Source organism: Podarcis vaucheri (genome assembly GCF_965113315.1).
Source record: "Podarcis vaucheri genome assembly, chromosome: 13".
Lineage (NCBI taxonomy): Eukaryota > Metazoa > Chordata > Lepidosauria > Squamata > Lacertidae > Podarcis > Podarcis vaucheri.
In genome coordinates this window covers 39,862,092-39,888,852 of record NC_138751.1, presented here as the reverse complement: position 1 = coordinate 39,888,852, position 26,761 = coordinate 39,862,092, and the positions used below count along the sequence as shown (strand labels likewise).

Sequence of the window (26,761 nt, the reverse complement as noted above, 5' to 3'; positions counted from 1 at the left end):
CCTGTCTGTTATTTCCTTTTTTCATAGGAGCAACTGTGCACATTTGGATTGTCGGTCACAGCATTGTACACTGGGCTGGCAAGCGCGCTGACGAGTCTGGACTGGGGCGCCATCTCAGTCTTCCTGCCCATGTGAACATATACTGGGTGTCCAGATGGGAAATGCTTTGGGAAGAGATCCTTCCTTTGGTGCGGTCGAGTGTGACCTGTGCAGGTCCTCCCGCAGTGCTAGTGGTGCAGCTGGACGAGAATGACTTGCCATCTTCTTACAGCATAAGTTGGCGTTCCTGCATGCAGGAGGACTTAGATGAGTTGATGGCAGCTCTCCCTGGACTCAAAATAATTTAAGGCATTGGTTCAAGGTGGTCTGGAGGGGGGTCGGAGCACCTGTCCCCTCCAATGCGCAAAGGTAATCCTTTAAAGGAATCCAATGATTCACCATGCCTTTGTAGACCCCTTTCGAGGGGTAGGGCCACGCAAGGGTCCATGGAGCATTTGGGGTGTGCTTGAGTCTGATCCTGGTTCATTGCTCCCCCACGATGTTTGCTTGTACTGATGCTATGGTGGGGCCCAGACGTCAGTGCTGCCCTGCTGCGGTCAGGTGCAGATAGTCGGAACCAATGCCTAGACAAACTACCACCGAGCAGGCCAGAAAGCATGTTAATAAGGCGGTGGAATATTAAATAATATAAATAAATAAAATAAAATAACCAATAAAATAAAATAGGTCCTTGCTTTAGGTGTTTCTGTGATATTGCACCCTGCTATTTCCTTCAAGGCTGTTGCCCTCTTTAGGGCAGATGGGGTGCATCTTTCCCCTATGGGGAACAACACATGGCTGGATGCGGTTGCTTTGGGATTGAAGGAAGGGTTGCAGTTGTGAGTGGTTGGCGGCGAGCTTGAGTGCTCGGTGGCGGTTAGGCATTGGTTTATGGTTTGGTTGGATGAGGGGCATGGATTGGCTGTGCCTGCCCCTCTAATGTTGCTGCTGCAAGGGATTCCGTTAAAGGAATTGGGGGCTAACTATTGCTTGTCCACTCTGTCAAGGGGGCTCGGGCCATAGCAATGAGCTCCTGGCTGCATTTGGGGTGAGGGCAGATTCCCTGCTCCGCGTAACCCCCAAGTGTATTCCCCCATTCTGACTTTCGCATCGTGCGGAGTGTCAGTCTGTCCCCCATGGTGGGGACAGATAGTCGCAACCAATGCCTAAGCAACCACTCACAAATTTGTATTTTAATAAAGTTGTGGCCAAAATTATGCCAAAAACCTTAAACAAAAATTCTGTGTGATGTGTGAGTTATTGGGGTGGACCTGGGGACCTCGACACGCAAAGCGTGTTCTCCTTCATGGAGAGCACGTGTTGCGGTGGGGGCCACCAGGACACTCCAAAGTTGGGGGCGGGCTAACTGATCGTTGGCCACTGATGCGATTGGGGCTTCCCTTGTTGTTGGGAAGAAATTAATGTTGCCATTTATTGATTGACAGCCAGAAATGCTAAAACTCCTTGCACGAGGCTAGGGCTTCCTCTTTTCGCCCGTGCAGCGGATTGCCCGTCCCTCCCTCCCTAGAATAGGGTTGTTCGCTTTGACCTTGCTATGCCTGTCATGGGGTCGTCTGCTTTGGAGCGGCGGCCTGGTAGGAATTTTGTCCATCTGCCTGATTGGCTGGGGCCATTTGGTTTTTGCCTACTGCGTAGCAAATCGTCACAACTTGTAAGGTTGCGGTTAGGCATTGGTTTATGGTTTGGTTGGTTGAGGGGCATGGATTGGCTGTGCCTGCCCCTCTAATGCTGCTGCTGCAAGGGATTCCGTTAAAGGAATTGGGGGCTAACTATTGCTTGTCCACTCTGTCAAGGGGGCTCGGGCCATAGCAATGAGCTCCTGGTTGCATTTGGGGTGAGGGCAGATTCCCTGCTCCGCGTAACCCCCAAGTGTATTCCCCCATTCTGACTTTTGCATTGTGCGGAATGTCAGTCTGTCCCCCATGGTGGGGACAGATAGTCGCAACCAATGCCTAAGCAACCACTCACAAATTTGTATTTTAATAAAGTGGCCAAAATTATGCCAAAAACCTTAAACAAAAATTCTGTGTGATGTGTGAGTTATTGGGGTGGACCTGGGGACCTCGACACGCAAACAGTCAGAAACCACTTTAGATGAAACATCAGAAGCAGGGCTTTTTCTTTTTTCTTTTGGTCATTTTCTGATGTTCCTGATATAAAGAGAGCTTGTTATTACCTCACCTATAATTATCACTCTCAGCATGTTTGTGTCTCCCTTGGATAATGTCTCAGTAGATTTCCAGAGAATACTAACCAATGTCAAAACATTGGTATGAAAACCTCTTCCTGTCATTCTAAGCAAGGGAGAGGACAGAGAAAGGATTTTCACCTTTCTTTTAATCAATGTGTAAAATAGGATTATAATCTGTGAAATGTTAGAGAACTGCTGTTTGTGACAAGGCAGAATATTGTACTGAGGGTGGTTGTGAAGCAAGGTTCATGTGCTGGATGGAATTAAGGGTGTTTGATGAGAAAGAATATTTACTTCAATATGCTGCTGTTTATTGTGCCCCTTCTCTTTCATCTGCCACATTTGGTGTGCAATCAGACCACGAGTTGCACCATCCATGATCTGTCCAGAATTCCACATGAATACTACCAACCTGGTGATCTTATTGTTGGTGGACTTGCTTCTCACCTCTTTACTTCTTTTGACAAAGAAGACTTCACAGAAAGGCTAACTACCTATCAACTTCTTAATACCTTGTAAAGAATTCAAATGTCTAATAATCAGATTATACTGAAATATCCCAAAGCTCTAACCAGGCCTACTCAGAAGCTAGTTCCATGGATTTCACTGGGATTTACATCCAGGCAGATAATGGGGGGCATTTACAAAGCTGAAGAGCTGGATTGGAAGAAGGGAGATGCAGATCTGAATGTGTCAGTGAAATGACTGTTGCTGTGTTCTCTTCTCCCCACATCCCACCAAATCTCTCCCAAGGAGAATTTAACCAGAGGACTCTCAGATTAAACCTCCCTATTTTAAAATGGAAAGCACTTTTCTGTTCTTAATCATTATAAAACATTATAAAAAGTAGATTCCTTAAAGGAGCTCAGCTGTCCAAACAGGCAGGAATATAATTTGAGGAGTTTGCCAGTCAGAGGCACATTCTACCTAGCTGGTAAACCAATTTCTGAGTAAATTGGACAGGAGCGCAAGTAAATATCAATATTCTTTATTGGAAAGGGGGGGAATTCAAATAAATTCAAATTTAAATGTGAACCTGAAAAAAATTGTTTGCTCTAAAAAGATATCAAAACCAAATCACAGCCATCATTTGAAATTCTGACTTCTCCCAATTGTTCAATGTAGTTCTCCAGCCAAGCAATATAAACAAAAATGACTATATAAAGGTAAAGTGTCTATAGAAATGCATATACTAGTGCAAGAAGAATAGAAGTGGAATACCATGCATTCATTAGGGGGAAATTCTTTTGCATATATGTGTATATTAGGGCACAATTTGCACTAAAATACTGAATATATAAGCCTATTAAAAATAATAATACAGAGGATATCTCCCAATGATACCACATAAAATTCTCATTGCAGTATTGTGCCAAAGAACTACCAGCATATTCTGGCCTTGGTATTTGCTGTCAAGGAGATCAACGAGAACCCTAAGATCTTACTTAATATCACCTTGGGATTCCACATCTATGACAGTTACTTTGATGAAAGGATGACGTACAGGGCAGCTCTGAACCTTCCCTCCACACTTAGACCCAACTACAAGTGCAACATTCAGAAACACCTGATGGCAGTTATTGGGGGACTGTACTTTGATACCTCCATCTACCTAGCAAACATCTTGGGCATCTACAAGATTCCACAGGTAAGATGCTGCCTTGGGGATTTCACACATTCACCATAATGTCTTTTATCCAGAAAGGATTTGTTTTATATAGAAATAGTTGTGAGAGACAAAGAAGAGTGATCCTGCCCTCCACAAGGTAATGTTCTCCACACACACCTAGAAACATGTATCCAAATTCCAATCTGCTGACCGACACCCTCTCACCTTTGCTCCATCGCCTACTGGTTGGAGACGGAAGCTGCTCTCTTGCAAAGCTGGAAGCCTGCCTATCAAGAACCAGCTGCCCACACATTCTGGGACGATGGGGATTTTGTGGGTTCGTGGTTTGAGAGAGGAAGGGAAGGGAAGGGAAGGGAAGATTCCATGAATCAGGAGCTGAAATGTTGTGGTGAAGCAACATGAAAGAAACGGGAGAGAAAAACAGCAGCACCTAAAAACCTAGAGATCAAAGTGGAGAAAGAAAAGGAGTTGGAAGCAGGAAAACAGGAAACTGAGCATGCAGGTGTGGCAGAGAAGGAGCTGGAAGCTGAGAAACACAGGGTGCAATCTGCACCCACTCCCAGCTTTCTGGAACCTGCCTTATGGTAACTGGCTCATTCTGGCTCCTGGGTGGGTATGCCTTCAATGCACATACCCAGTTCTTCTGCAATTATGGATGATGCTCCTTTATTTCCCTTTAGCTCACTTATGGGTCCTTTGCTGCAGAGGATACTGCTCAAGGCCAAACCACTTCCTTCTACAGGATGGTGCCCAGTGAAGCCCATCAGTACACTGGGATTGTTGAGTTACTTCTGCATTTTGGTTGGACGTGGGTTGTGTTGCTTGCTGGAGATAATGACAGTGGAGAGAGATTTGTTGAGAACCTGAAACTTCTGCTCTCCCAGAAAGGCATTTGTGTAGCCTTCTCAGAGACAAACCTGAAAACGACGTACTTGGCTGATTATTATGACATGTTTCCCCACTGGATCCAAATTTATCAAGCTATTATGGAAAGTAAAGCCAAAGTGGTGGTTGTCTATGGAGCAACAAAGTCCATGCTTGGCTTGAGAGAAATAGTAGCTCTTGGTGAATTGGAAAATGTGACCAAGACCTCTGTGGGCAAGGTGTGGATTCTGACAGCACAGCTGGATTTCACGGCATTGACCTATCAAATGAGCCGGGATATGCAAGTCTTCCAGGGTTCCCTCTCCTTTGCAGTTCATTCAAATGTGGTACAAGGATTCAAAGCCTTTCTTGAGGCACAAAATCCTTTTGAGGAAAATGGAAATGGCTTTGTCAAGCAGTTCTGGGCACAAGTATTTCTCTGTTTATTTCCAAACTCCAATACAGAGGAGCAGGCCAGTGGAACCTGCACTGGAGAGGAGAAGCTGGAGAATCTCCCTTCGTCTGCTTTTGAGATGATCATGTCTGGCCACGGCTACAGTCTCTATAATGCTATCCATACCATAGCACATGCTTTACATACCATGTTCCTGCCTGGAACCAAGTATAGGGTAGTGGAGGAAGGAGAGATGCAAGAGCTTCAACCTTGGCAGGTAATGCCTATCTGCTGTTAAGTGGGAGGATTCAATCCTGCACTGTCCTGCTTTTTTGTGAGCAACTTCCTTTATGTGCAGAGGAGCTGTTAGTGAAGGCGGATCTAATCTAATCTTCTCCGCACACAAGTTACAGAGCGGATATCCAAGCAGTGGGAACTGAAAGGCGTGGATTTTTTTCCTCATTTCTTCTTGGTCAGGAATGCATTGGGATTCTCCCAATAGGAAAGAATAGAAGTTGTCGGCTCAGTAGGCAAAGGCTCTCCTTACTAATGATTTCCCAAGAACAGATTAGGTTTATATAGCAATTCTTGCATGTACAGACAGACTGGAGCCATCGTGAGTGCCAAAAAGGAGAGACATATGCATTACTTTATAGTTACTATGTTTATTATTCTTCCAATGCAGCTTCATCCCTTTCTTAGGAGTGTCTCCTTCAACAACTCTGCTGGAGAAACTCTATCTTTTGGTGAGAACAGGGAAGTAGAAGCTGGCTTTGATATTACCAACATGGTCACTTTTCCAAATAACTCCTTCGTGAGGGTCAAGGTTGGAAGGGTGGATGTGGAAGCCATCCCAGGCCAGCAAATTTCCATTGATGACAACAGAATGATCTGGCACAGAAGCTTTCACCAGGTGGGGCATACTTCCTACATGCATGAGATATAGGAAAACAATGGTATTGCATTTTTAGATTTTCCTCTGCACTACATAGGAACATAAGTTGAGCTTGCTGGATCAGGCTAATGGCCCGTTTTGTCCAGGAAAACACCAATGGCCAGTCTTGTCCTGCATCTGGATATGGCATGCATGTGAATGTTAGCTTGTGTGTCTCTCTATCCCAGGGTATATAATGAGTCTCTTGGCAGGAATAAGATGTTTGTTGCTCCGATGGGAAGGAAGCAGGTTCTTTCTCACCAAGAGGGAAATGGGGAAATGGACTTCCTAGACTGTTGTTGTTTTTGTTGTTGTTTAGTCGTTTAGTTGTGTCCAACTCTTCGTGACCCCATGGACCAGAGCACGCCAAGCATTCCTGTCTTCCCCTGTCTCCTGCAGTTTGGTCAAACTCACGCTGGTAGCTTCGAGAACACTGTCCAACCATCTCGTCCTCTGTCATCCCCTTCTCCTTGTGCCCTCCATCTTTCCCAACATCAGTGTCTTTTCCAGGGAGTCTTCTTTCTCATGAGCTGACCAAAGTATTGGAGCCTCAGCTTCTTAGACTGAGGAAGACTCAAACCCACATATCTTTAGGTGCCAGGTGAAAACATTCCTCTTCTTCCAGTTGACCATCAGATTAGAGTATCATTCGCCTTTTGATCTGGGAATGATATTGTTTTGGTTGTTGCATGTCTTGACCCCACAACCACCCCCTCGTTGAAGAATAAAAACACACCAGGACACAAATATTAGGTTAATGTAATTGGGCAAATTTTGGCCACAACTTTATTGATTACAGAATGTGAGCGGTATTGGCTTAGGCATTGAATAGACCCGACTATATTCGACTCCTGCCCATAGCGCAGGGAGTCAGGTAAGGGTAAACCACCAGAAGGGGGAGCCCCGTTGGTGCAGACCAACTTGACCTCCCACAGGTGTTGCCGACGGGGTCATTTCATGGCCCTAGCCCTGCACCGGGCTTCAGACAATATCCACACCCCCGGATTCCTTTAATGGAATACCCTTAAGCTTGGAGGGGCAGGTGATGGCCACACCTCCCCTCCCCCATCATAAGGTCAAACGATGCCTAACCGCAAAACCTTACAAAGTTGTGACGATTACTATGAGGTAGGCGAAAACCAAATGGCCCCATGCCAATTTTGCCAAGTGGAAAAATTCCTACCAGGCCCCTCAATGGCAACCAACCGATGTCAATAATAATAATAATAATAATAATAATAATAATAATAATAATAATAATTTATAATAATTTATTTATACCCTGCCCACCCCAGCTCAGGGTGGCTAACACCAATAAAATCACAGTAAAAACATAACAGGGGGAAAAACACAATTTGCTGGATCTCTCAGCGGCGTTTGATACCATCGACCATAACATCCTTCTGGACCGTCTTGAGGGGCTGGGAGCTGGGGGCACTGTTATACAGTGGTTCCGCTCCTTCCTCCTGGGCCGTGTTCAGAAAGTGGTGGTGGGGGATGAGTGTTCAGACCCCTGGGCCCTCACTTGTGGGGTGCCTCAGGGTTCTGTCCTCTCCCCCATGCTTTTCAACATCTACATGAAGCCGCTGGGAGAGATCATCAGGGGATTTGGGCTGGGTGTTCATCAGTATGCGGATGATACCCAGCTCTACCTCTCTTTCAAATCAGAACCAGTGAAGGCAGTGAAGGTCCTGTGTGAGTGCCTGGAGGCGGTTGGAGGTTGGATGGCAGCTAACAGATTGAGGTTGAATCCTGACAAAACAGAAGTACTGTTTTGGGGGGACTGGAGGCGGGCAGGTGTGGAGGATTCCCTGGTCCTGAATGGGGTAACTGTGCCCCTGAAGGACCAGGTGTGCAGCCTGGGAGTCATTTTGGACTCACAGCTGTCCATGGAGGCACAGGTCAAATCTGTGTCCAGGGCAGCTGTTTACCAGCTCCATCTGGTACGTAGGCTGAGACCCTATCTGCCTGCGGACGGTCTCGCCAGAGTGGTGCATGCTGTGGTTATTTCCCGCTTGGATTACTGCAATGCGCTCTACGTGGGGCTATCTTTGAAGGTGACCCGGAAACTACAACTAATCCAGAATGCGGCAGCTAGACTGGTGACTGGGAGCGGCCGCAGAGACCACATAACACCGGTCTTGAAAGACCTACATTGGCTCCCAGTACGTTTCCGAGCACAATTCAAAGTGTTGGTGCTGACCTTTAAAGCCCTAAACGGCCTTGGTCCAGTATATCTGAAGGAGCGTCTCCACCCCCATCGTTCTACCCGGACACTGAGGTCCAGCACCGAGGGCCTTCTGGCAGTTCCCTCACTGCGAGAAGCCAAGTTACAGGGAACCAGGCAGAGGGCCTTCTTGGTAGTGTCGCCTTCCCTGTGGAACACCCTCCCACCAGATGTCAAAGAGAACAACAACTACCAGGCTTTTAGAAGACATCTGAAGGCAGCCCTGTTTCGGGAAGCTTTTAATGTTTGATGTATTATAGTATTTTAATATTCTTTTGGAAGCCGCCCAGAGTGGCTGGGGAAGCCCAGCCAGATGGGCGGGGTATAAATAATAAATTACTATTGTTATTGTTATTGTTATTGTTATTATTTAAAATACAGGTTAAAATGCAATTTAAAATGCAGCCTCATTTTAAAAGTAGCCGATAAATCAAGACCATAAGGGAAGGGAAACATGAGGGTCAGACTGAGTCCGAACCAAAGGCCAGGCGGAACAGCTCTGTCTTGCAAGGCCAATAAAGAGAAACCTGTAAAATAGGGAGGGAGGGCGGGAGATTGAAGAAGTGTGCCAAGAGGAAGCCCTCCGGCTCGTGCCTCAGCTTAAATGGTCCTGGCCATGACCCCACCAGCTAGCGGATTGGCCGGCTGGTCACTGACGTGACTGAGATCCCCGGGCAATGCGAGATTTCGTCCCCCACCCCTGGAGGAGAGTGGGTGGCCAGGCGGTCCACCACAACTCCTCCCCACAGTGAAGTGGAGCGGACTTACTGTATAAGGTAGATATTTGTGTTTTTATACAGAAAATGCCCCTGGTTGTCAAGAGTAGCCAACCAGATACCTGTGGGAAACCTACAAGTTGGACTTGAGCATAAGATCACTCTCCACACAGTCTCCAGATTTGTAGCTCATTCTTGGGACGACGCTTCTGTCCTCTCCAAGAAGCAGAATTGTTTTACACATACTTTGATTGGAAAACTGGGGATGGAACAGGTGTTACATTTTGTATGGGGACAATAGGCGCAGTGCTGGTGAAGGTGAATCCTCAATCCTCTTCCCCTTTGCATCCTCATGCATTCTTCCTGAATGCCTGAAAGGGGCTCCAACATGGTAAGCTTCAGCATTTATTTTTTATTTTTAAAAAACCCAATGAAAAAGAAAGTGAGTAGCTTGGCACTGAGTTTGGAATAAGTACTTTCGTGTCTTCCTACTGCTGGCTGGAAGAAAAAGGACACAAAAAGTGCTAATGATTTCTGTGTGCTAAAATGGTTAAGTGTTTATTTAAATGGGCAGGTTCCACCCCTTTCTGTGTGCAACCCAAGTTGTTCCCCTGGTTCCAGCAAGGAGAAGAAGGAGGGGGAGCCATTCTGCTGCTATGATTGTGCTACATGTCCTCGAGGAAAGATTTCATCCGAGAAAGGTAAGAAACAGAAGATATATACTTTTCAAACATAAGTCATGTTAGAAATTATGCAAAAGTTGTGGAAATATGCATTTTGATGATTGAAGAACTGCACCATTTTGGGGGGAAACTCTATTTTGCTTTGAGTTGGTTCACGAAGTGCAATTTAAATAACTTTCCCATCCAAATGTCAACAAAATCAAATTTCTCATATATCCCTATTGGCACACAGCTCCCATAAAGGAATATGGACGCTGTCCTTGCCCCCCTCCCCCAAAAAGGATTTGTCATCCATGATGTATGTTAAAATACAGCAGGTAATGCTGAGCTGAATGGACCAGTGATCTGAGTTGGTATGACACATTCCTCTGTTCCTGTTCTGAACAATTATAATGCAAGGCTGATTTGTATTAGTACTTACCACTGTGTCCATCTAAACAGCACAACATGGTTTATGGGGAGTTAGTAAGCCATCACAGGACACCCCTCATGACACAGTGCTGAGGTGAGGTTCTCAAGCATCACTCTCAATCTGCTTACTCTGGAAATATCTGTGATATATCTAATTTAAGCTTATGAGTTCCATACTAACATCATTAGTAGTTGTTCTCCAACACATCTGAAATCTGAAAGTATTATTTTCTCTCCAGATATGGATGACTGTGTTGCGTGCCCTGAAGATCATTATCCCAACACGGAACAATCAAAATGCATTCCAAAGACCATCAACTTCCTGTCTTTTAAAGAGCCTCTGGGGACGAGCTTAGCATTGTTTGCTCTTTCTCTCTCTCTCCTCACTGTGGTGGTCCTAGTCATCTTCATTAAACATCAGGACACACCCATTGTCAGAGCAAACAATCGGGACCTCACCTACACTCTCCTCACTTTCCTCCTGCTCTGCTTTCTCTGCCCATTGATCTTAGTCAGCCCTCCAGAAAGAGTGAGCTGCCTGCTCCGACAAATGGCTTTTGGCCTTGTTTTCACAGTGACTGTTTCTTGTGTTCTGGCCAAAACGATCACGGTGGTTCTGGCCTTTGTGGCCACCAAACCAGGATCCCGAATGAGGAAGTGGGTGGGGAAAAGACTGGCAAGCTCCATTGTGATTTCTTGTTCCCTTATCCAAGTGGGCATTTGCACTGTATGGTTAGGAACCTCTCCTCCATTTCCTGATTCTGACATGCACTCTGTGATGAGGGAAATCATTCTAGGCTGCAACGAAGGGTCCGTTGCCCTGTTTTACTGTGTCCTGGGCTACATGGGCTTTTTGGCCATTTTCAGCTTTGTTGTGGCCTTTTTTGCCAGGAAACTGCCTGAGAGCTTCAATGAGGCCAAATTCATCACCTTCAGCATGTTCCTGTTTTGCAGTGTTTGGATCTCCTTTGTTCCAGTGTACCTGAGCACCAAGGGGAAATACATGGTGGCTGTGGAGATCTTCTCCATCTTGGCCTCCAGTGCTGGCTTACTGGGCTCCATCTTTGCTCCCAAATGCTACATAATTGTGTTGAGGCCTGATCTGAACAGCAAGGATCAGTTAATAAAGAGGAAATAATAAATTATACCATCATCCTTTGGTTTCTTGCCACCAAACTATGAGCAATATAATCTCTCTTTATCCACATCATTAAATTATCTTGTATTTTATGTGTTGCAATTGCTATGTGCAATTTCTTTTAAAAAATTTATTGTGGTCCCTCTGAGATAGGAGCCCCTGATCTTGTTTTAAACCTAAGGCTTATCTGGAAAACCAAGAAACTGTTATGAGTACCACAAAATATTGGGGCCTGACTAGAACCTCAAAGGGTAATTGATTAGAAACTGAACAAAAAAACCAATACACTGAGAGGCATTTTTTTTTAAGCTTGATCCTTTCTAGGTTATTTTCCTCTCAGTAAGGTTTCAGTAGTGTTGCTACTGTCTCAGAGATTTCAGAACAGTGAGTCCCCACTTACTTGGGGTTATGTTCAAGTGCCCCCACACATAAATGAAGATTTGATAAGTGGGAAGCACCATCTAAATCCTTTGACTGTCTTCTATACTTCTCTCTCTCCATCCCAGATCAAGAATACTGCACCTAAAATACCCACATCTCTTAATTTGGGAGCTGACTGGAGGATGTGTGGAAATGTTGCTGCTTCTGCTGCTCTTCTATTCACATTAACTGTCAGGTGGGGGGGGGCTGAGTAGCGTAAACAACCCCCTGCTGCACCTCCAGCCTCTGCCCTCACAAGCCATGAGAACTCTCCAGCTCTCTCCCTCCATATCTGGGTATTAATTAAGTATTTAGTTATTATTCGTGTGCAGTGGGGGATGCCCATGGTTATGGGCAATATATGCTAGACCATTCCTGGAGGGGTTTTTAAACTTAGAATTCAATGAATAACAATTTTGGTATTTTTAATGGGTTTATAGTTATAAGATAGGGCAGAATGCTTCTGAATGAATATTTTGAAGTAAAAGCATTTTGAACATGAGTGGAATTAAGCTCCATTTTATTAGAAAATATAATACCACCATTCACTACTTTTTAGTTATTACTTCTATATATTACTCCCTCCAACTAGTAGTGAGGGGCTTTTCTATCAGGAACATAAATAGTTGTTTGTTGGAATCTCTCAACCAAGAGTTTGTGCCCCCAACCCAGATCTTGGCATCCAGAGCATTCTCCTTTTTTGATTCCTATTTTTTCGTGCTTCCAACGAAACCACCTACAAAACTCTGCCCTTTTCACCATTATTTCATCTCAGTATAATTGTTAGAAAACTAATGAAGTGGTGTTCAGGTGGGAAATTTTAGGAGGTCAAATTAATCTTTTCCACTGGTTGACACTGATAAGAGACTGGCCCACTGTTCTTCTCTTTTCATTGCTGTTAATTCTGCATGCCCTATTGTTGAGCCATAAAACAGTCAGAAAGAACTTTGAATGAAACATCAGAAACAGGGTTGTTATTATTATTATTATTGGGCATTTTCAGATGTTCCTGATGTAAAGAGAGCTTGTTATTATCTCACCTATAATTATCACTCTCAGCATGTCTATGTCTCTCTTGGATAATGTCTCAGTAGATTTCCAGAGAATACTAACCAATGTCAAAACATGGGTATTATAACCTCTTCTTGCCATTCTTTACAAGGGAGAGGACAGAGGAGAGGAAGGATTTTAACTATTTTCTTAATCAAGTTGTAAAATAGGATTTAAATCTGTGAATTGTTAGAGAAGTGCTGTTCGTGATAAGGCAGAATATTGTACTGAGGTTGGTTGTGAAGCAAGGTTCATGTGCTGGATGGAAATACGATTGTTTGATGAGAAAGAATATTTGCTTCAGTATGCTAATGTTTATTGTGCCCCTTCTCTTTCATCTGCCACTTATGGTGTGCAAACATACCACGAACTGTACCGTCCATGATCTGTCCAGAATTCCACATGAATACTACCAACGTGGTCATCTTATTGTTGGCGGACTTGTTTCTCATCTCTTTGCTGCTTTTGACAAAGAAGACTTCAAAGAAAGGCTAACTATTCATCAACTTCTTAATACCCAGTAAAGACATCGAATGTCAAATGATACTGAAATATACCCCAGCTCTAACCAGGCCTACTCAGAAGCTAGTTCCCCTGATTTCAGTGGGATTTACTTCCACTGAAGGGAAATGCAGATCTGAATGTGTCGGTGAGATGAGGGAGCCTGGTCTTGTTGATGTGTTCTCTCCTCCCCACATTCCACCAAATCTCTTCCAAGGAGAGTTTAACAAGAGGAGGACTCAAAGATTAAACCTCCCTAGTTTAAGATGGAAAGCCCTTCTCTGTTCTCAATCTTCACCTCAGAAACTCTTTTGTGAAGTGTCTTAAAGTCTCACCTCTCCTTTGAATAACCCCTGATGCTCGAATAACGCCTGATGTTCTCGTCCAAGTCAGGCTAGACAATTGTGTTTAATATTTATAGGCAGGGCCTGGATCAGATACATTCAGGCTGTATTCAGCTGAAGGTAGTGATCAGTGAATAAATGTCAGTTAACTGCCAGTTAGGAGAAGTTCTGAGGGAGGTGTGGGTTCCAATTGAGCAGTAAAGATCAGGTATTCCCTGAGGGAAATGGCAGGACTAGGGGAAGTTTGAATGAACCCTACATTAAGCCAAAATTCTGCTCAGTTCATACCAGAAGAACATTAGAAACGCAGATTTCTTAAAGGAGCTTGGATGTCCAAGCAGCCAAGAATATAACCTGAGGAGTTTGCCAGTCAGAGGCAGGCTGTACCTAGCTGCTCAACTAATCTGTGAGTGAACTGAACAGGAGTGGAGGCTTAGGGAAGTTGATATGAGATAAAAGGCTTTAGATGCTTCTGTCAGCCACAGCATCTCTTGGGTCTTCAAAAAGTGTTGTCAAGTATATGATGGACCCCAAAGTAAACATCAGTATTCCATTCTTGGGAAGGAGGCAATTCAAATCAGTTCATATTTGAAGGTGAACCTACCAAACGTTCTTTGCTCTAAATAGTTATAAAAACCAAAACACAGCCATCATTTGAAATTCACATTTCTCCAAATTGTTCAAAACAGTTCTCCAGCCAAACAATGTAAACAAAAATGAATATATGTAGGCAAAGTGTGCATAAAAATTTATATATTAGTGTAAATGGAATAGAATTGGAATACAATGCATTATTTCAGTGGGAAATGTTCTGTAGATATGAGTATATTGGGGCACAATTTGCACTAAAATATTAAAGAATCATTAAGTAGCACATTAAAAAACAACAACATAGGATATTTCCCACTGATACAGCATAAAATTCTTGTTGCAGTATTGTGCCAAAGAACTACCAGCATATTCTGGCCTTGGTATTTGCTGTCAAGGAGATTAATGAGAACCCCAAGATCTTACCTAATATCACCTTAGGATTCCACGTCTATGACAGTTACTTCGATGAAAGGATGACCTACTGGGCTGCTCTGAACCTTCTCTCCACCCTTCTACCAAACTACAAGTGCAATATCCAGAAACACCTGATGGCAGTTATTGGGGGACTGGACCTGGATACCTCTGTCTACCTGGCAAACATCTTGGGCATCTACAAGATTCCCCAGGTAAGATACAGTCTTGGGGTTTCCACACTCATTCACCATGATGTTTTCTATTCAGAAAGGATTTGTTTAATATAGAAATAGTTGTGAGAGACAAAGGAGAGTGATTCTGCCTTTCACAAAAAGTGTTCCCAGTGTGCTTTGCACAATTAAATAGAATGTGTAGCATCAAGCTGTCAGGTGACATTAAGCTATCAGCATAATAAAAACATGTCTGCTCTAGGTAGCCATTCCTCTTCACCAAGCATCAGACTGTCAGTGTCTATGGATGAAGAGAAGGTAATGGGATGGTGGAAGAGTGCTCCTCTCGCCCCACTTCCTTGTCCACACACACCTAAAAACATGTATCCAAATTCCATTCTTCCAACTGACACCCTCTCACCTTTGCTCCATGGCCTACTGGTTGGAGAGTGAAGCTGCTCTCTTGCAAAGCTGGAAGCCTGCCGATCAGAAATCAGCTGCCCACACATTCTGGGACTTGATGGGGATTTTGTGTGTTAGTGGCTTGAGAGAGGAAGGGAAGGGAAGGGAAGAGAAGGGAAGGGAAGACACCATGAAATCAGGAGCTGAAATGTTGTGGTGAAGCAACATGAAAGAAACAGAGGAGAGAAAAGCAGCAGTAGAGAAAAAGCCTAGAGATCACAGTGGATAAAGAAAAGGAGGGCAGAGGAGCTTTGTGGAACTTCTTAAGGCAACTGGCTCATTTTGTCCCCTGGGTTCAAATACCCAGTCCTTCTGCAATTATAGATGATGCTCCTTTATTTCCCTTTAGCTCACTTATGGCTCCTTTGCCCCAGAGCATGCTGGTGAAAGCCAATCCACTTCCTTCTACAAGATGGTGCCCAATGAAGCCCATCAGTACACTGGGATTGTTGAGTTACTTCTGCACTTTGGATGGACATGGGTTGGGTTGCTTGCTAGTGGAGACAGTGGAGAGAGGTTTATTCAGACCCTGAAACCTCTGCTCTCCCAGAAAGGCATTTGCTTGGCCTTCTCAGAGACAACCCTGAAAACGACATATATGGCTGAGTATTATGACATGTATCCCCACTGGATTCAAATTTATCAAGTTATTATGGAATGTAAAGCCAAGGTGGTGGTTTTCTATGGAGAAACAAAGTACATGCTTGCCATGAGAGACATAGTAGCTCTTGGTGAATTGGAAAATGTGACCAAGACATCTGTAGGCAAGGTGTGGATTCTGACGGCACAGCTGGATTTCAAAGCATTGACCTATCAAATGAACGTGGATATGCAAGTCTTCCAGGGTTCCCTCTCCTTTTCAGTTCATTCAAATGTGGTACAAGGATTCAAAGCCTTTCTTGAGGCACAAAATCCTTTTGGGGCAAATGGAAATGGCTTTGTCAAGCAGTTCTGGGCACAGGTATTTCTCTGTTTATTTCCAAACTCCAATACAGAGGAGCAGGCCAGTGGAACCTGTACTGGAGAGGAGAAGCTGGAAGATCTCCCTTCATCTGCATTTGTGATGAGCATGGCTGGCCACAGCTACAGTCTTTATAATGCTGTCTATGCAACGGCACATGCTTTACATGCCATGTTCTTGTCCAGAACCAAATACAGGGCAGCGGTGGAAGGAGGGATGCAGGAGGTTTGGCCTTGGCAGGTAATGCCTCATGAGTTATAATTTGACATAGACAATGATATGCAAAACAGTACCCTGAAAAATTGCAAGCTCTCACTACTAGACCACATTCTCCCCTTGTGTGAAGAAGCTGCTCATTAAGGACTAGCACAGGGAAGTATCAGGCAGTTCTGCTTACAGCTCTTAAGCAGGAGGATCCTATTCTGCACTGTCCTGCTTTTTTGTGAGCAACTTCCTTTGCGTTCAGAGAACCTGTTAGTGAAGGCGGATCCAATCCTGCACTGTGCTGCTACTTCCAAAGCAGCTTCACTGCACACAAGTTACAGGGAGGATCCCAGCCTAGACTGAGACGAGTAGGAGAGAGCTGGCAGGGAGAGGCAGGTGGAGCTGGAGAAAAATGTAGCTGTGGCTGGGGAAATGAGATGGGGAACAGCAAGGAAGAGGACTTTCAACCTTTTTATTTTGTAGTTTTAGCTGAGCTTGCTAAGCAATATCATTCTTGTTGGACTCTTTGCTGAGAGAACCCCAGAAGAGAATTAAAATGGCAACTCATGCAGCAAATAAAGGCATGAAATGTAGGCGTTTAAACCTTAAAATGTACCCCTTCTAGCTGATCCCAAAATATCCCACTTCCTTACCACAAAGACAGGTCACATAATTAATAGGTTATACATTGTTTGCTTGCAAAGCTCTTCAAAGGTCAGATTCATGTGCTTTTCCATACAGCAGTCAGTTGTGCAGGCAGTCAAACATAGCTTGGTTACAATAATGGCTACAGTTCCTAAAATATTGGTATAGAAAACACTGTACAGACAGACTGGAGGCATCGTGAGTGCCAAAAAGGAGAGACATATCCATTACCTCACAGTTACTATTATTATTTCAATGCAGCTCCATCGCTTCCTTAGGACTGTCTCCTTCAACAACTCTGCCGGAGAAACTGTATCTTTTGGTGAGAGCTGGGAAGTAGAAGCTGGCTTTGATATCACCAACCTGATCACTTTCCCAAATAACTCCTTCATGAGGGTCAAGGTTGGAAGGGTGGATGTGGAGGCTACACCTGACCAGCCATTCACCCTTGATGACAACAGAATGGTGTGGCACAGAAGCTTTCACCAGGTGAGGCATAGTTCCTACATCCATGAGAGATAGGAAAAGATAATGTTATTTTACTTACAGATCATCAGTCCAGCACATACCTGCCTTTCTAGCCAGATTCTAAACTCCCCCCCCCCCCGCAATGTGTAAGAATAATAGAATCTTAGAGTTGGAAGTCATGTGGTCCGCAATGCAGGAATCACAACATAAGATGATCTTGCTGGGTCTGATCAATGCCCAACTAGTGCAGAATATTGTTATTGGCCAGTCATCTGGATATGGCATGTGGCTTTTGACTTGGGGCTCTTTTTATCCCAGTGTATTTCATGAGTCTCTTGGGAAGAAGAAGAGGCACCAGCCGAAAACCTCTAATGAATTTCTTAGACATAATGGGTGTGTGGGTGTGTGTGTATGTGTGTGTGTGAATCACACCCAAGCTACCACACCTTTCAGTTATACTAGGGTTGACCTATTTCAGGACCCCCTGAATCTCTCTCGACAAACATGCCAAAATCCCACAATTTTTGTTTTACTTGCCAAAGATCCAGGACAAACCTCCACCTTCCAGAACTTTCCCCAGGACGCCACTTCCGCCTTTGAAATCCTGGACATATGGCAGCCCTAATTTTATTGAGACACCTAAAACAAACCATGGGACATGGGTGGCACTGTGGGTTAAACCACAGAGCCTAGGACTTGCCGATCAGAAGGTCGGCAGTTCGAATCCCCGTGACGGGGTGAACTCCCATTGCTTGGTCCCTGCTCCTGCTAACCTAGCAGTTTGAAAGCACGTCAAAGTGCAAATAGAAAATAGGTACCGCTTTGGCGGGAAGGTAAACGCTGTTTCCGTGCACTGCTCTGGTTCGCCAGAAGCGGCTTAGTCATGCTGGCCACATGACCCGGAAGCTGTACGCCGGCTCGCTTGGCCAATAAAGTGAGATGAGCGCCACAACCCGAGAGTCGGTCACGACTGGACCTAATGGTCAGGGGTCCCTTTACCTTTAAGACAAACCACACATTCCATTATTCATGTTCCTTTTTAAAAAACAACAAGAAGTGTGCTTATGCTAGCCACATGTATCCTAAGGAAAAAGGAACTGTAGGCATGGGTGGAGGAGAATTTCATATTGTCTACAATTTTATACCTCTCAGACTGGTACACATATTGGAACAGGTTTCAAATTTCTGTGGATCTTGTGGTATAGTCTCACCTCAAAAAAGTACCAATATTGTTTGAACAATACATCTGGTAGGATTAAATACACTTGAAAATGCATCTGTTAAGATAAAATGCATGGCTGTGAAGGGGGCTTCTAAGAACATTTGGCTGAACTTGTTTAGATGACTCCTCATATTTGGGGACTGAGATAAGAACAGAAAATTCCAAATAACAGGGAGGCTTCTCAGTGTGTTCAGCCTGTCAGAGCTTTCTGCTTAGTATGCAGAGATGATTGGTGGAACAGCTATGGGAACAATTTGGGCAGAGCTGGTGAGCCCACACTCCACAAGGTCTCCACATTAGTAGATCATTTTTGGCACTACGCTTCTGTCATCTTCACAAAGCATGATTATTATTTTTTACACTTGCTGCAATTGGAAAATTGGAGGTGTGAAAGGTATTACTTTATATATGGGGGGAAAGGGGGGCAGGACTGGCAAAGATGAACCCCCAATCCCCTTCCCTATTTCAGCTATCATGCATTCTTTCTGAATGCCAGAAAGGGGCTCAAACATGGTCAGTTTCCGCATTATTTTGGTTTATTATTTTTTAAAAAACCATGAAGAGCCAAATGAATAGCCTGGCACTGTGTTTCGAATAAGTAGTTTGGGGTCTTCCTACTGCCAGCTGGAAGAAAAAAGAAACCAAAAGTGCTACTTACTTCTCTGTGCTAAACGGTTTATCCATTTCTTTAAATGAGCAGGTTCCACCTCTTTCGGTATGTAACCCAAATTGCCCTCCTGGTTCCAGGAAGGAGAAGAAGGAGGGGGAGCCATTCTGCTGCTATGGTTGTGCTCCATGTCCTCAAGGCAAGATTTCGTCCCAGAGGGGTAAGAGACACAGGATATACGATTTTCAAAAATAAGGCATGTTAGAAGTTGTGGAAAAGGATAAATAAAGAATTGGTAACCTTTGCATTTTTGTACATGTTGTTTGATTGGAGTACTGCATCACAAATGTTTAGAGAAGTATAAATTTTAAGGGAAAATTTACTTTGGTTTACGTGTTGATTCAAGGAGTGCAATTTAGATATCTTTCTCATTCAAGTGGCATAAAAACCAAATTGTCTCCATACCAATTGGTAGATAGCCCCCATAAAGGATTAGGGACCCACTCCTAAAAAGAATCGGTTTGTCACCCATGATGTAATCTTTGTCACAGGTGAAAATACAGCAAGCAATTCTGAATTAAATGCACCAGTGATATCACTTGGTATGAGACACCTATCTTAATTAAGGCAATAACAAACAAACATGCGTCTGATTGATTCGCAATCGCACACCTGGGCAGGGTGTAATGGGTTCAGCAAAGGGTGTGGAACAGGGCTGGGAATGGAACCTCTGTGCAAAATGGTCATGGACTGTGCCTGTTCTGGACAATAAAAATCTGGTTTATGAGAAGTTAGCAAGCCATCACAGGACACCCCACATAACCGAACACAAAGGCTGAGGTGGGATTCTCATGCATCGCTTTCAATCTGGTTATTCTGGAAATATCTGTGATACCTTTAATTTAAAATTATGAGTTCCATACTTGCAGCATTAGCAGTTGCTCTAATCTAAAACCTAAAAAGTATCTAAAATGTAAAATCTGAATGTATTATTTTCTTTCCAGACATGGTCGACTGTGTTGCATGCCCCAAAGATCACTATCCACACAGGAACCAATCACAATGTATTCCAAAGTCCATCAGCTTCCTGTCCTTTATAGAGCCACTAGGAATGAGCTTAGCATTGTTGGCTCTTTCACTCTCTCTCCTCACAGTGGTGGTCCTAGTCATCTTCATTAAACATCAGGACACACCCATTGTCAGAGCAAACAATCGGGACCTCACCTACACTCTCCTCACTTCCCTCCTGCTCTGCTTCCTCTGCCCATTGATCTTCCTCAGCCCTCCAGAAAGAGTCAGCTGCCTGCTCCGACAAATGGCTTTTGGCCTTGTTTTCACAGTGACCGTTTCTTGTGTTCTGGCCAAAACGATCACGGTGGTTCTGGCCTTTGTGGCCACCAAACCAGGATCCCGAATGAGGAAGTGGATGGGGAAAAGACTGGCAAGCATCATTGTGATTTCTTGTTCCCTTATCCAAGTGGGCATTTGTGCTGTGTGGTTAGGAACCTCTCCCCCATTCCCTGATTCTGACATGCACTCTGCGATGAGGGAAATCATTCTAGGCTGCAACGAAGGGTCAGTTGCCCTGTTTTACTGTGTTCTGGCTTACATGGGCTTTTTGGCCATTCTCAGCTTTGTTGTGGCCTTTTTTGCCAGGAAACTGCCTGAGAGCTTCAATGAGGCCAAATTCATCACCTTCAGCATGTTCTTGTTTTGTAGTGTTTGGGTCTCCTTTGTTCCAGTGTACCTGAGCACCAAGGGGAAATACATGGTGGCTGTGGAGATCTTCTCCATCTTGGCCTCCAGTGCTGGCTTACTGGGCTCCATCTTTGCTCCCAAATGCTACATCATTGTGTTGAGGCCTGATCTGAACAGCAAGGAGTGCTTAATAAAGAAAAAATAACAAATTAACTTAACATCTCTGCTTTTTCCACCAAAATATGAGCAATGTAATCTCTCTGTATCACACCATTAAACTCTGTTATATTTTACATGTTGCAATTGTTATGTGCGATTTCTTTTAAAACCAAAATATGGTCTCTCTGAGACAGGAGCCCCTTATCTTGTTTTAACCTAAGCATTATTTTGGAAATCATCAGTACCATAAAATATTGAGACCTGACTAGAAATTCAGAGGGTAATTGATTAGAAACTGAAGTCTCATTCCTTTCTAGGTTTTTTTCCTCTCAGTAAGTGTCAGGGGTTCAGGAGCAGAGGCACAGGAAAGGGAGGAAACAGAGAGCGAAGGGGAGGAATACGAAGGAAACATGAGCGATGACGGCGGCCCGAGATCTCCGAGTCTTTCCAGTGAATCGGAAGATTCACAGAAAGGAGCGCCAGTGGTCAGAGCAAAGGGGGGGGTTTAGGGAGACACCCCAGGAAAAAGGGGACAGAGGGGACTCAGAGAGCAGCAGTTGGAAATCGGGTCCAGCTCCCCCAACAGGGCGCAGTAGGGAGGAAGGGTGCCAGGTATCGGGATCCGGCGGCTCGCCACAGGAGGGAGGGCATGAGCCAGGAGTGGCCACACCTCCATCAGGGAGCGAGGGGCACAGCGAAGAGCGACGAGTTCCAGGTGCGTGACGGCTTGCTCATCCGTAAAGGGGCCATCTACGTGCCGGGAGACGAACTTCGCGCTAAGGTACTGCAGCAGTTGCACGACGCGCCCACAGCCGGGCACTTTGGCACGGAGAAGACGGTGGAATTAGTCGCTAGAAACTTCTGGTGGCCCAGAATGCGAGGGGAAGTCACGGACTACGTTGCGAGGTGCGACACCGGCCAGAGGGCTAAGCCAGTGCACAAACCGCTGGCGGGACTGCTGGAACCGCTGCAAACCCCGTTCGAACCATGGGAGAGAGTGGCCCTGGACTTTGTCACAGATCTACCCAGCTTGAGGGGCAAGACAGCAGTGCTAGTGGTAGTGGACTTGTTCACCAAGATGGCACATTTCATTCCGTGTGCGAAGGTGGCCACGGCGGAACAGACCGCCAAACTGTTCATAGATCACGTGTTCAAGGTTCACGGTCTGCCACGGTCTATACTGTCCGACCGGGGGCGACAGTTCATCTCGAACTTCTGGCTTAAGCTGATGGGCTTCCTGAACGTCAAGATCAACCTAGCGTCAGCGAGACACCCGCAGACCAACGGGCAAGCGGAGCGGGTCAATGCCATCATGCAGCAGTACCTGAGATGTTATGCAAATCAACAGCCTGCAACGTGGGTGGATTACCTGCCACTCGCCGAGTTCGCCTACAACAACATGAAGCACATGTCCACAGGGGTGACGCCGTTCTTCGCCAACAATGGGAGGCATCCCAGAACCTTCCCGGGACTGGAAAGAGTGGGGGAGGGGGAGCCGCAGGCAGCGGACGCTTTCGCGTCAGAGTTGCAGGAGGTCCACGACCAGCTTCGACGGCAGCTGGAGCTAGCTAAGCACGCATACAAGGTGCAAGCTGACAGACACAGGAGGGTTGGCGAAAGAATACAGGTGGGAGACTGGGTCTGGTTGGCAGCCCACGCAGTGCAGGCCAGATCGTTAGCTAAGAAGAAGCTAGGGCATAAGCAGCTAGGGCCCTACCAAGTCGAGGTACAGGTCAATCCGGTGGCTTTCCGGCTGACACTTCCGGAGGGATCCAGGATGCATCCGGTGTTCCACAGATCGGTGCTCACTCCCTACAAGGCACCTCACAGATTTCAGGAGCCCGGAACGGCACCGAGTCCGCTCCGGGAAAGGACCGCGCAGGGGGGGGGTTGCCAGAGGAGGAGCCCATCAACGAGGTCACAGAGATTTTAGACTCTAGATGGGGGGAAGAGGGGGTAGAATACCTTCTCGCCAGAGAGGGCACCCCGGCCAGTGCCAACTGCTGGGTGCACGGCTACGCTTTGGAGGACCCTCTGCTCAAAGACGAATTCCATGCCCTCTTCCCACACAGGCCCATGCCAGCCGACTTTTTCGACGACTGGCTTTTCACACCCACGCTTTCATCCAGCACGTTCCAGGGGTTTGACTCGGACGTGGAACCTACACTGGGCACACGCTCCCCGGAAGAGTCACCCTCGGGATCGGCCTCGGAACCCTCGTATTGGTGGGACGATCGACCAGAGGAACAGTGGCGCAGGAAGTGGCTGGAGGGTCCAGGGCGAGCAACGGACCCAGGAGAGACCGAGGCAGAGACTGACTTGGACGTGTTCGGGGAGGATTTTGGTTTCGAGCACGGCGGCACAGAGATGGAAGCAGAGGTGATCAACGTCGGCGAACGCAAGGAGCAAGAGCCAGACTTATCCAGTTGGATGCACGCCACGGCAGACGAACTGTATCCGGCATTCACCCCCATAACAATGGAGCACCCAGCACCCACACCTGAGGAAGGGGAGGGGGGAAGGGGGGCTTCGAGGGGGGGATGGATGTCAGGGGTTCAGGAGCAGAGGCGCAGGAAAGGGAGGAAACAGAGAGCGAGGGGGAGGAGTCCGAAGGAAAGATGAGTGACGACAACGACCCAAGATCTCCGAGTCTTTCCAGTGAATCGGAAGATTCACAGAAAGGAGCGCCAGTGGTCAGAGCAAGGGGGGGCCTAGGGGGACACCCCAGGAAGAAGGGACCAGAGGGGACTCAGAGAGCAGCAGTTGGAAATCGGGGCCAGCGTCCCCAACAGAGCGCAGTGGGGAGGAAGGGCGCCAGGTATCGGGATCCGGCGGCTCGCTACAGGAGGGAGGGCATGAGTCAGGGGTGGCCACACCTCCATTGGGGAGTGAGGAAACGGTCAAGAGGAAGGTGGAAGGTTGGGCGCGCGCGCCAAGTTCAAATGCACAGGAAGGCGGCACAGTAAGCAGCCTGGAAAGGGAGCCAGGTCCTAAAGCCCGCCGCAAGGAAGGAGAAGGGTCCGGGGGGTCAGTGTCAGAAGAGTCCAGGAAGGAAGAGACCACGGGGGGCAGAGGGACCCAGAGAAGGAGGGAAAGGCGGAAGAGGTGGAGTAAGGCTAGAGTATTAAGTTGGTGTACAGGAGGCGGAGACTCAGACGGAGCTTCGCCGGTCTAGCTTCTAAGACGTAGAGCTGCACGCTGCGGCTTGAAAATGGAAACTGTAACTCAATAAAGACTTTTATAAAGTGAACGCTGGCTAGCGTGATCCTCTGTGAGCTGGGATCTGGAAGCAGCTCTGACAGTAAGGTTTAAGTAGAGTTGCTACTGTCATGATTATCCAGTCTCAGAGATTTCAGTAAAGCGAGTCCCACTTACTTGGGGGTTGTGTTCAAGTGGCCCACATTCATAAATGAAGATTGGAGAAGTGGGGAGCACCATCTAAAACCTTTTGAATGCCTTCTCTGCTGCTCTCCCTCCATTCCGGATAAAAAATACTGCACCCAAAATACCCACATCTGGAATTTGGGGGGCTGACGGGGGATGTGTGGGAATGTTGCTGCTTCTGCTGCTCTTCTATGCACATTAGCTGTCAGGTGGGGGGGGGCTGAGTAGCGTAAACAACCCCCTGCTGCCCTTCCAGTCTCTGCCCTCACAAGCCATGAGACCTCTCCAGCTCTCTCCCTCCATATCTGGGTATTTATTAAATTATTTGGTTATTTATCGTGTGCAGTGGGGGATGCCTGTGGTCATGGGCAATATATGCTAGACCATTCCTGGTATGGGGGTTTTAAACTTAAAATTCAATGAATAACTATTTTGGTATTTTTAATGGGTTTATTTTAATACGATGGGCAGAATGCTTCTGAATGAATATTTTGGAGTAAAAGCATTTTGAACAGGAGTGAAATTAAGCTCCATTTTATTAGAAAATATAATACCACCATTCACTAATATTTTTTTAATTACTTCTATATATATTACTCTCAACAATTAGTTGTGAGGTGCTTTTCTATCAGGAACACAAATACTTGTCCTTTTCACCATTCCTTTGTCTCGGTATAATTGTCAGAAAACTAATGAACTGGTGTTCAGGTGGGAAATGTTAGGAGGTCAGATTAATCATTTCCACTGGTCAGCACTGATAAGAGATTGGCCCACTGTTTTTCTCTTCCTCATTGCTGTTAATACTGTGTGCCCTTTTCTTGTCCCATAAACAGTCAGAAAGAACTTTGAATAAAACATCAGAAACAGGGTTATTATTATTATGTTTGGGCATTTTCATATGCTTCTAATTATCTCAACTATAATTATCACTCTCAGCATGGCTAAGTATCACTTTGATAATGTCTCAGTTGATTCCCAGAGAATACTAACCAACGCCGAAACATGGGTATTATAACCTCTTCCTGCCATTCTTTGCAAGGGAGAGGACAGAGGAAGAGGAAGGATCTTTACCTTTCTCTTAATCAAGTTATAAAATAGAATTTTAATCTATGAATTGTTAGAGAAGTGATATTCATGATAAGGCAGAATATTGTACTGAGATTGGTTGTGAAGCAAGGTTCATGTGCTGGATGGAAATAATGCTGTTTGATGAGAAAGAATATGTGCTTCAATATGCTGCTGTTTATTGTGCCCCTTCTCTTTCATCTGCTACATCTGGTGTGCAAACATACCATCAGTTGCACCATCCATGATCTGTCCAGAATTCCACATGAATACTACCAACCTGGTCATCTTATTGTTGGCGGACTTGCTTCTCATCTCTTTGCTGCTTTTGACAAAGAAGACTTCAAAGAAAGGCTAACTATCCACCAGCGCCTTAATACCCAGTAAAGCCATCCAATGTCAAATCATCAGATGATACTGAAATATCCCCCAGCTCTAACCAGGTCTCCTCAGAAGCTAGTTCCCCTGATTTCAGTGGGATTTACTTCCACTGAAGGGGAATGCAGATCTGAATGTGTCAGTGAGATGAGAGAGCCTGGTCTTGTTGATGTGTTCTCTTTTCCCCACATTCCACCAAATCTCTTCCAAGGAGAGTTTAACAAGAGGAGGACTCAAAGATTAAACCTCCCTAGTTTAAGATGGAAAGCCCTTCTCTGTTCTTAATCTTCCTCTCAGAAACTCTCTTGTGAAGTGTCTTAAAGGCTTGCCTCTCCTTTGAGGTGATGCTCGAATAACCCATCAGGTTCTCATCCAAGTCAGGCTAGACGATTGTCTTTAATAGCTATAAATTGGGCCTGGAATAGATACATTCCAACTGTATTCAGCTGAAGGTAGTGGTCAGTGAAGAAATGTCAGTTAACTGTCAGTTGGGAGATGTTATAATAAAAAAATTCCTTCCAGTAGCACCTTAAAGACCAACTAAGTTAGTTCTTGGTATGAGCTTTCGTGTGCAAGCACACTTCTTCAGATACACTTCTTCAGATTCTTCTGTATCTGAAGAAGTGTGCTTGCACACGAAAGCTCATACCAAGAACTAACTTAGTTGGTCTTTAAGGTGCTACTGGGAGGAATTTTTTTTATTTTGACTATGGCAGACCAACACGGCTACCTATCTGTAACTGGAGATGTTATGAGGGAGGTTTGAGTTC

General features: G+C 45.5%; 1 protein-coding gene and 1 long non-coding RNA gene across 2 annotated transcripts in view; one reads left to right on the top strand and one right to left on the bottom strand.

Annotated features, from left to right (window-relative positions):
• LOC309515954 (uncharacterized protein) overlaps positions 1-26,761 on the top strand; it is a 108,511-nt gene that overhangs the window by 32,560 nt on the left and 49,190 nt on the right. Inside the window, exons 7-13 of the mRNA XM_082194279.1 lie at positions 3,617-3,899; positions 5,825-6,052; positions 9,591-9,717; positions 14,593-14,780; positions 15,550-16,161; positions 17,272-17,499; positions 19,448-19,527. Of these exons, the coding sequence (XP_082050405.1) occupies positions 3,617-3,899; positions 5,825-6,052; positions 9,591-9,717; positions 14,593-14,780; positions 15,550-16,161; positions 17,272-17,499; positions 19,448-19,527 (1,746 nt within the window). The remainder of the gene's footprint in view (positions 1-3,616; positions 3,900-5,824; positions 6,053-9,590; positions 9,718-14,592; positions 14,781-15,549; positions 16,162-17,271; positions 17,500-19,447; positions 19,528-26,761) is intronic.
• Positions 1-26,761, bottom strand: part of LOC309516083 — a 71,331-nt gene that overhangs the window by 18,647 nt on the left and 25,923 nt on the right. The gene's annotated exons all lie outside the window — the stretch shown is intronic.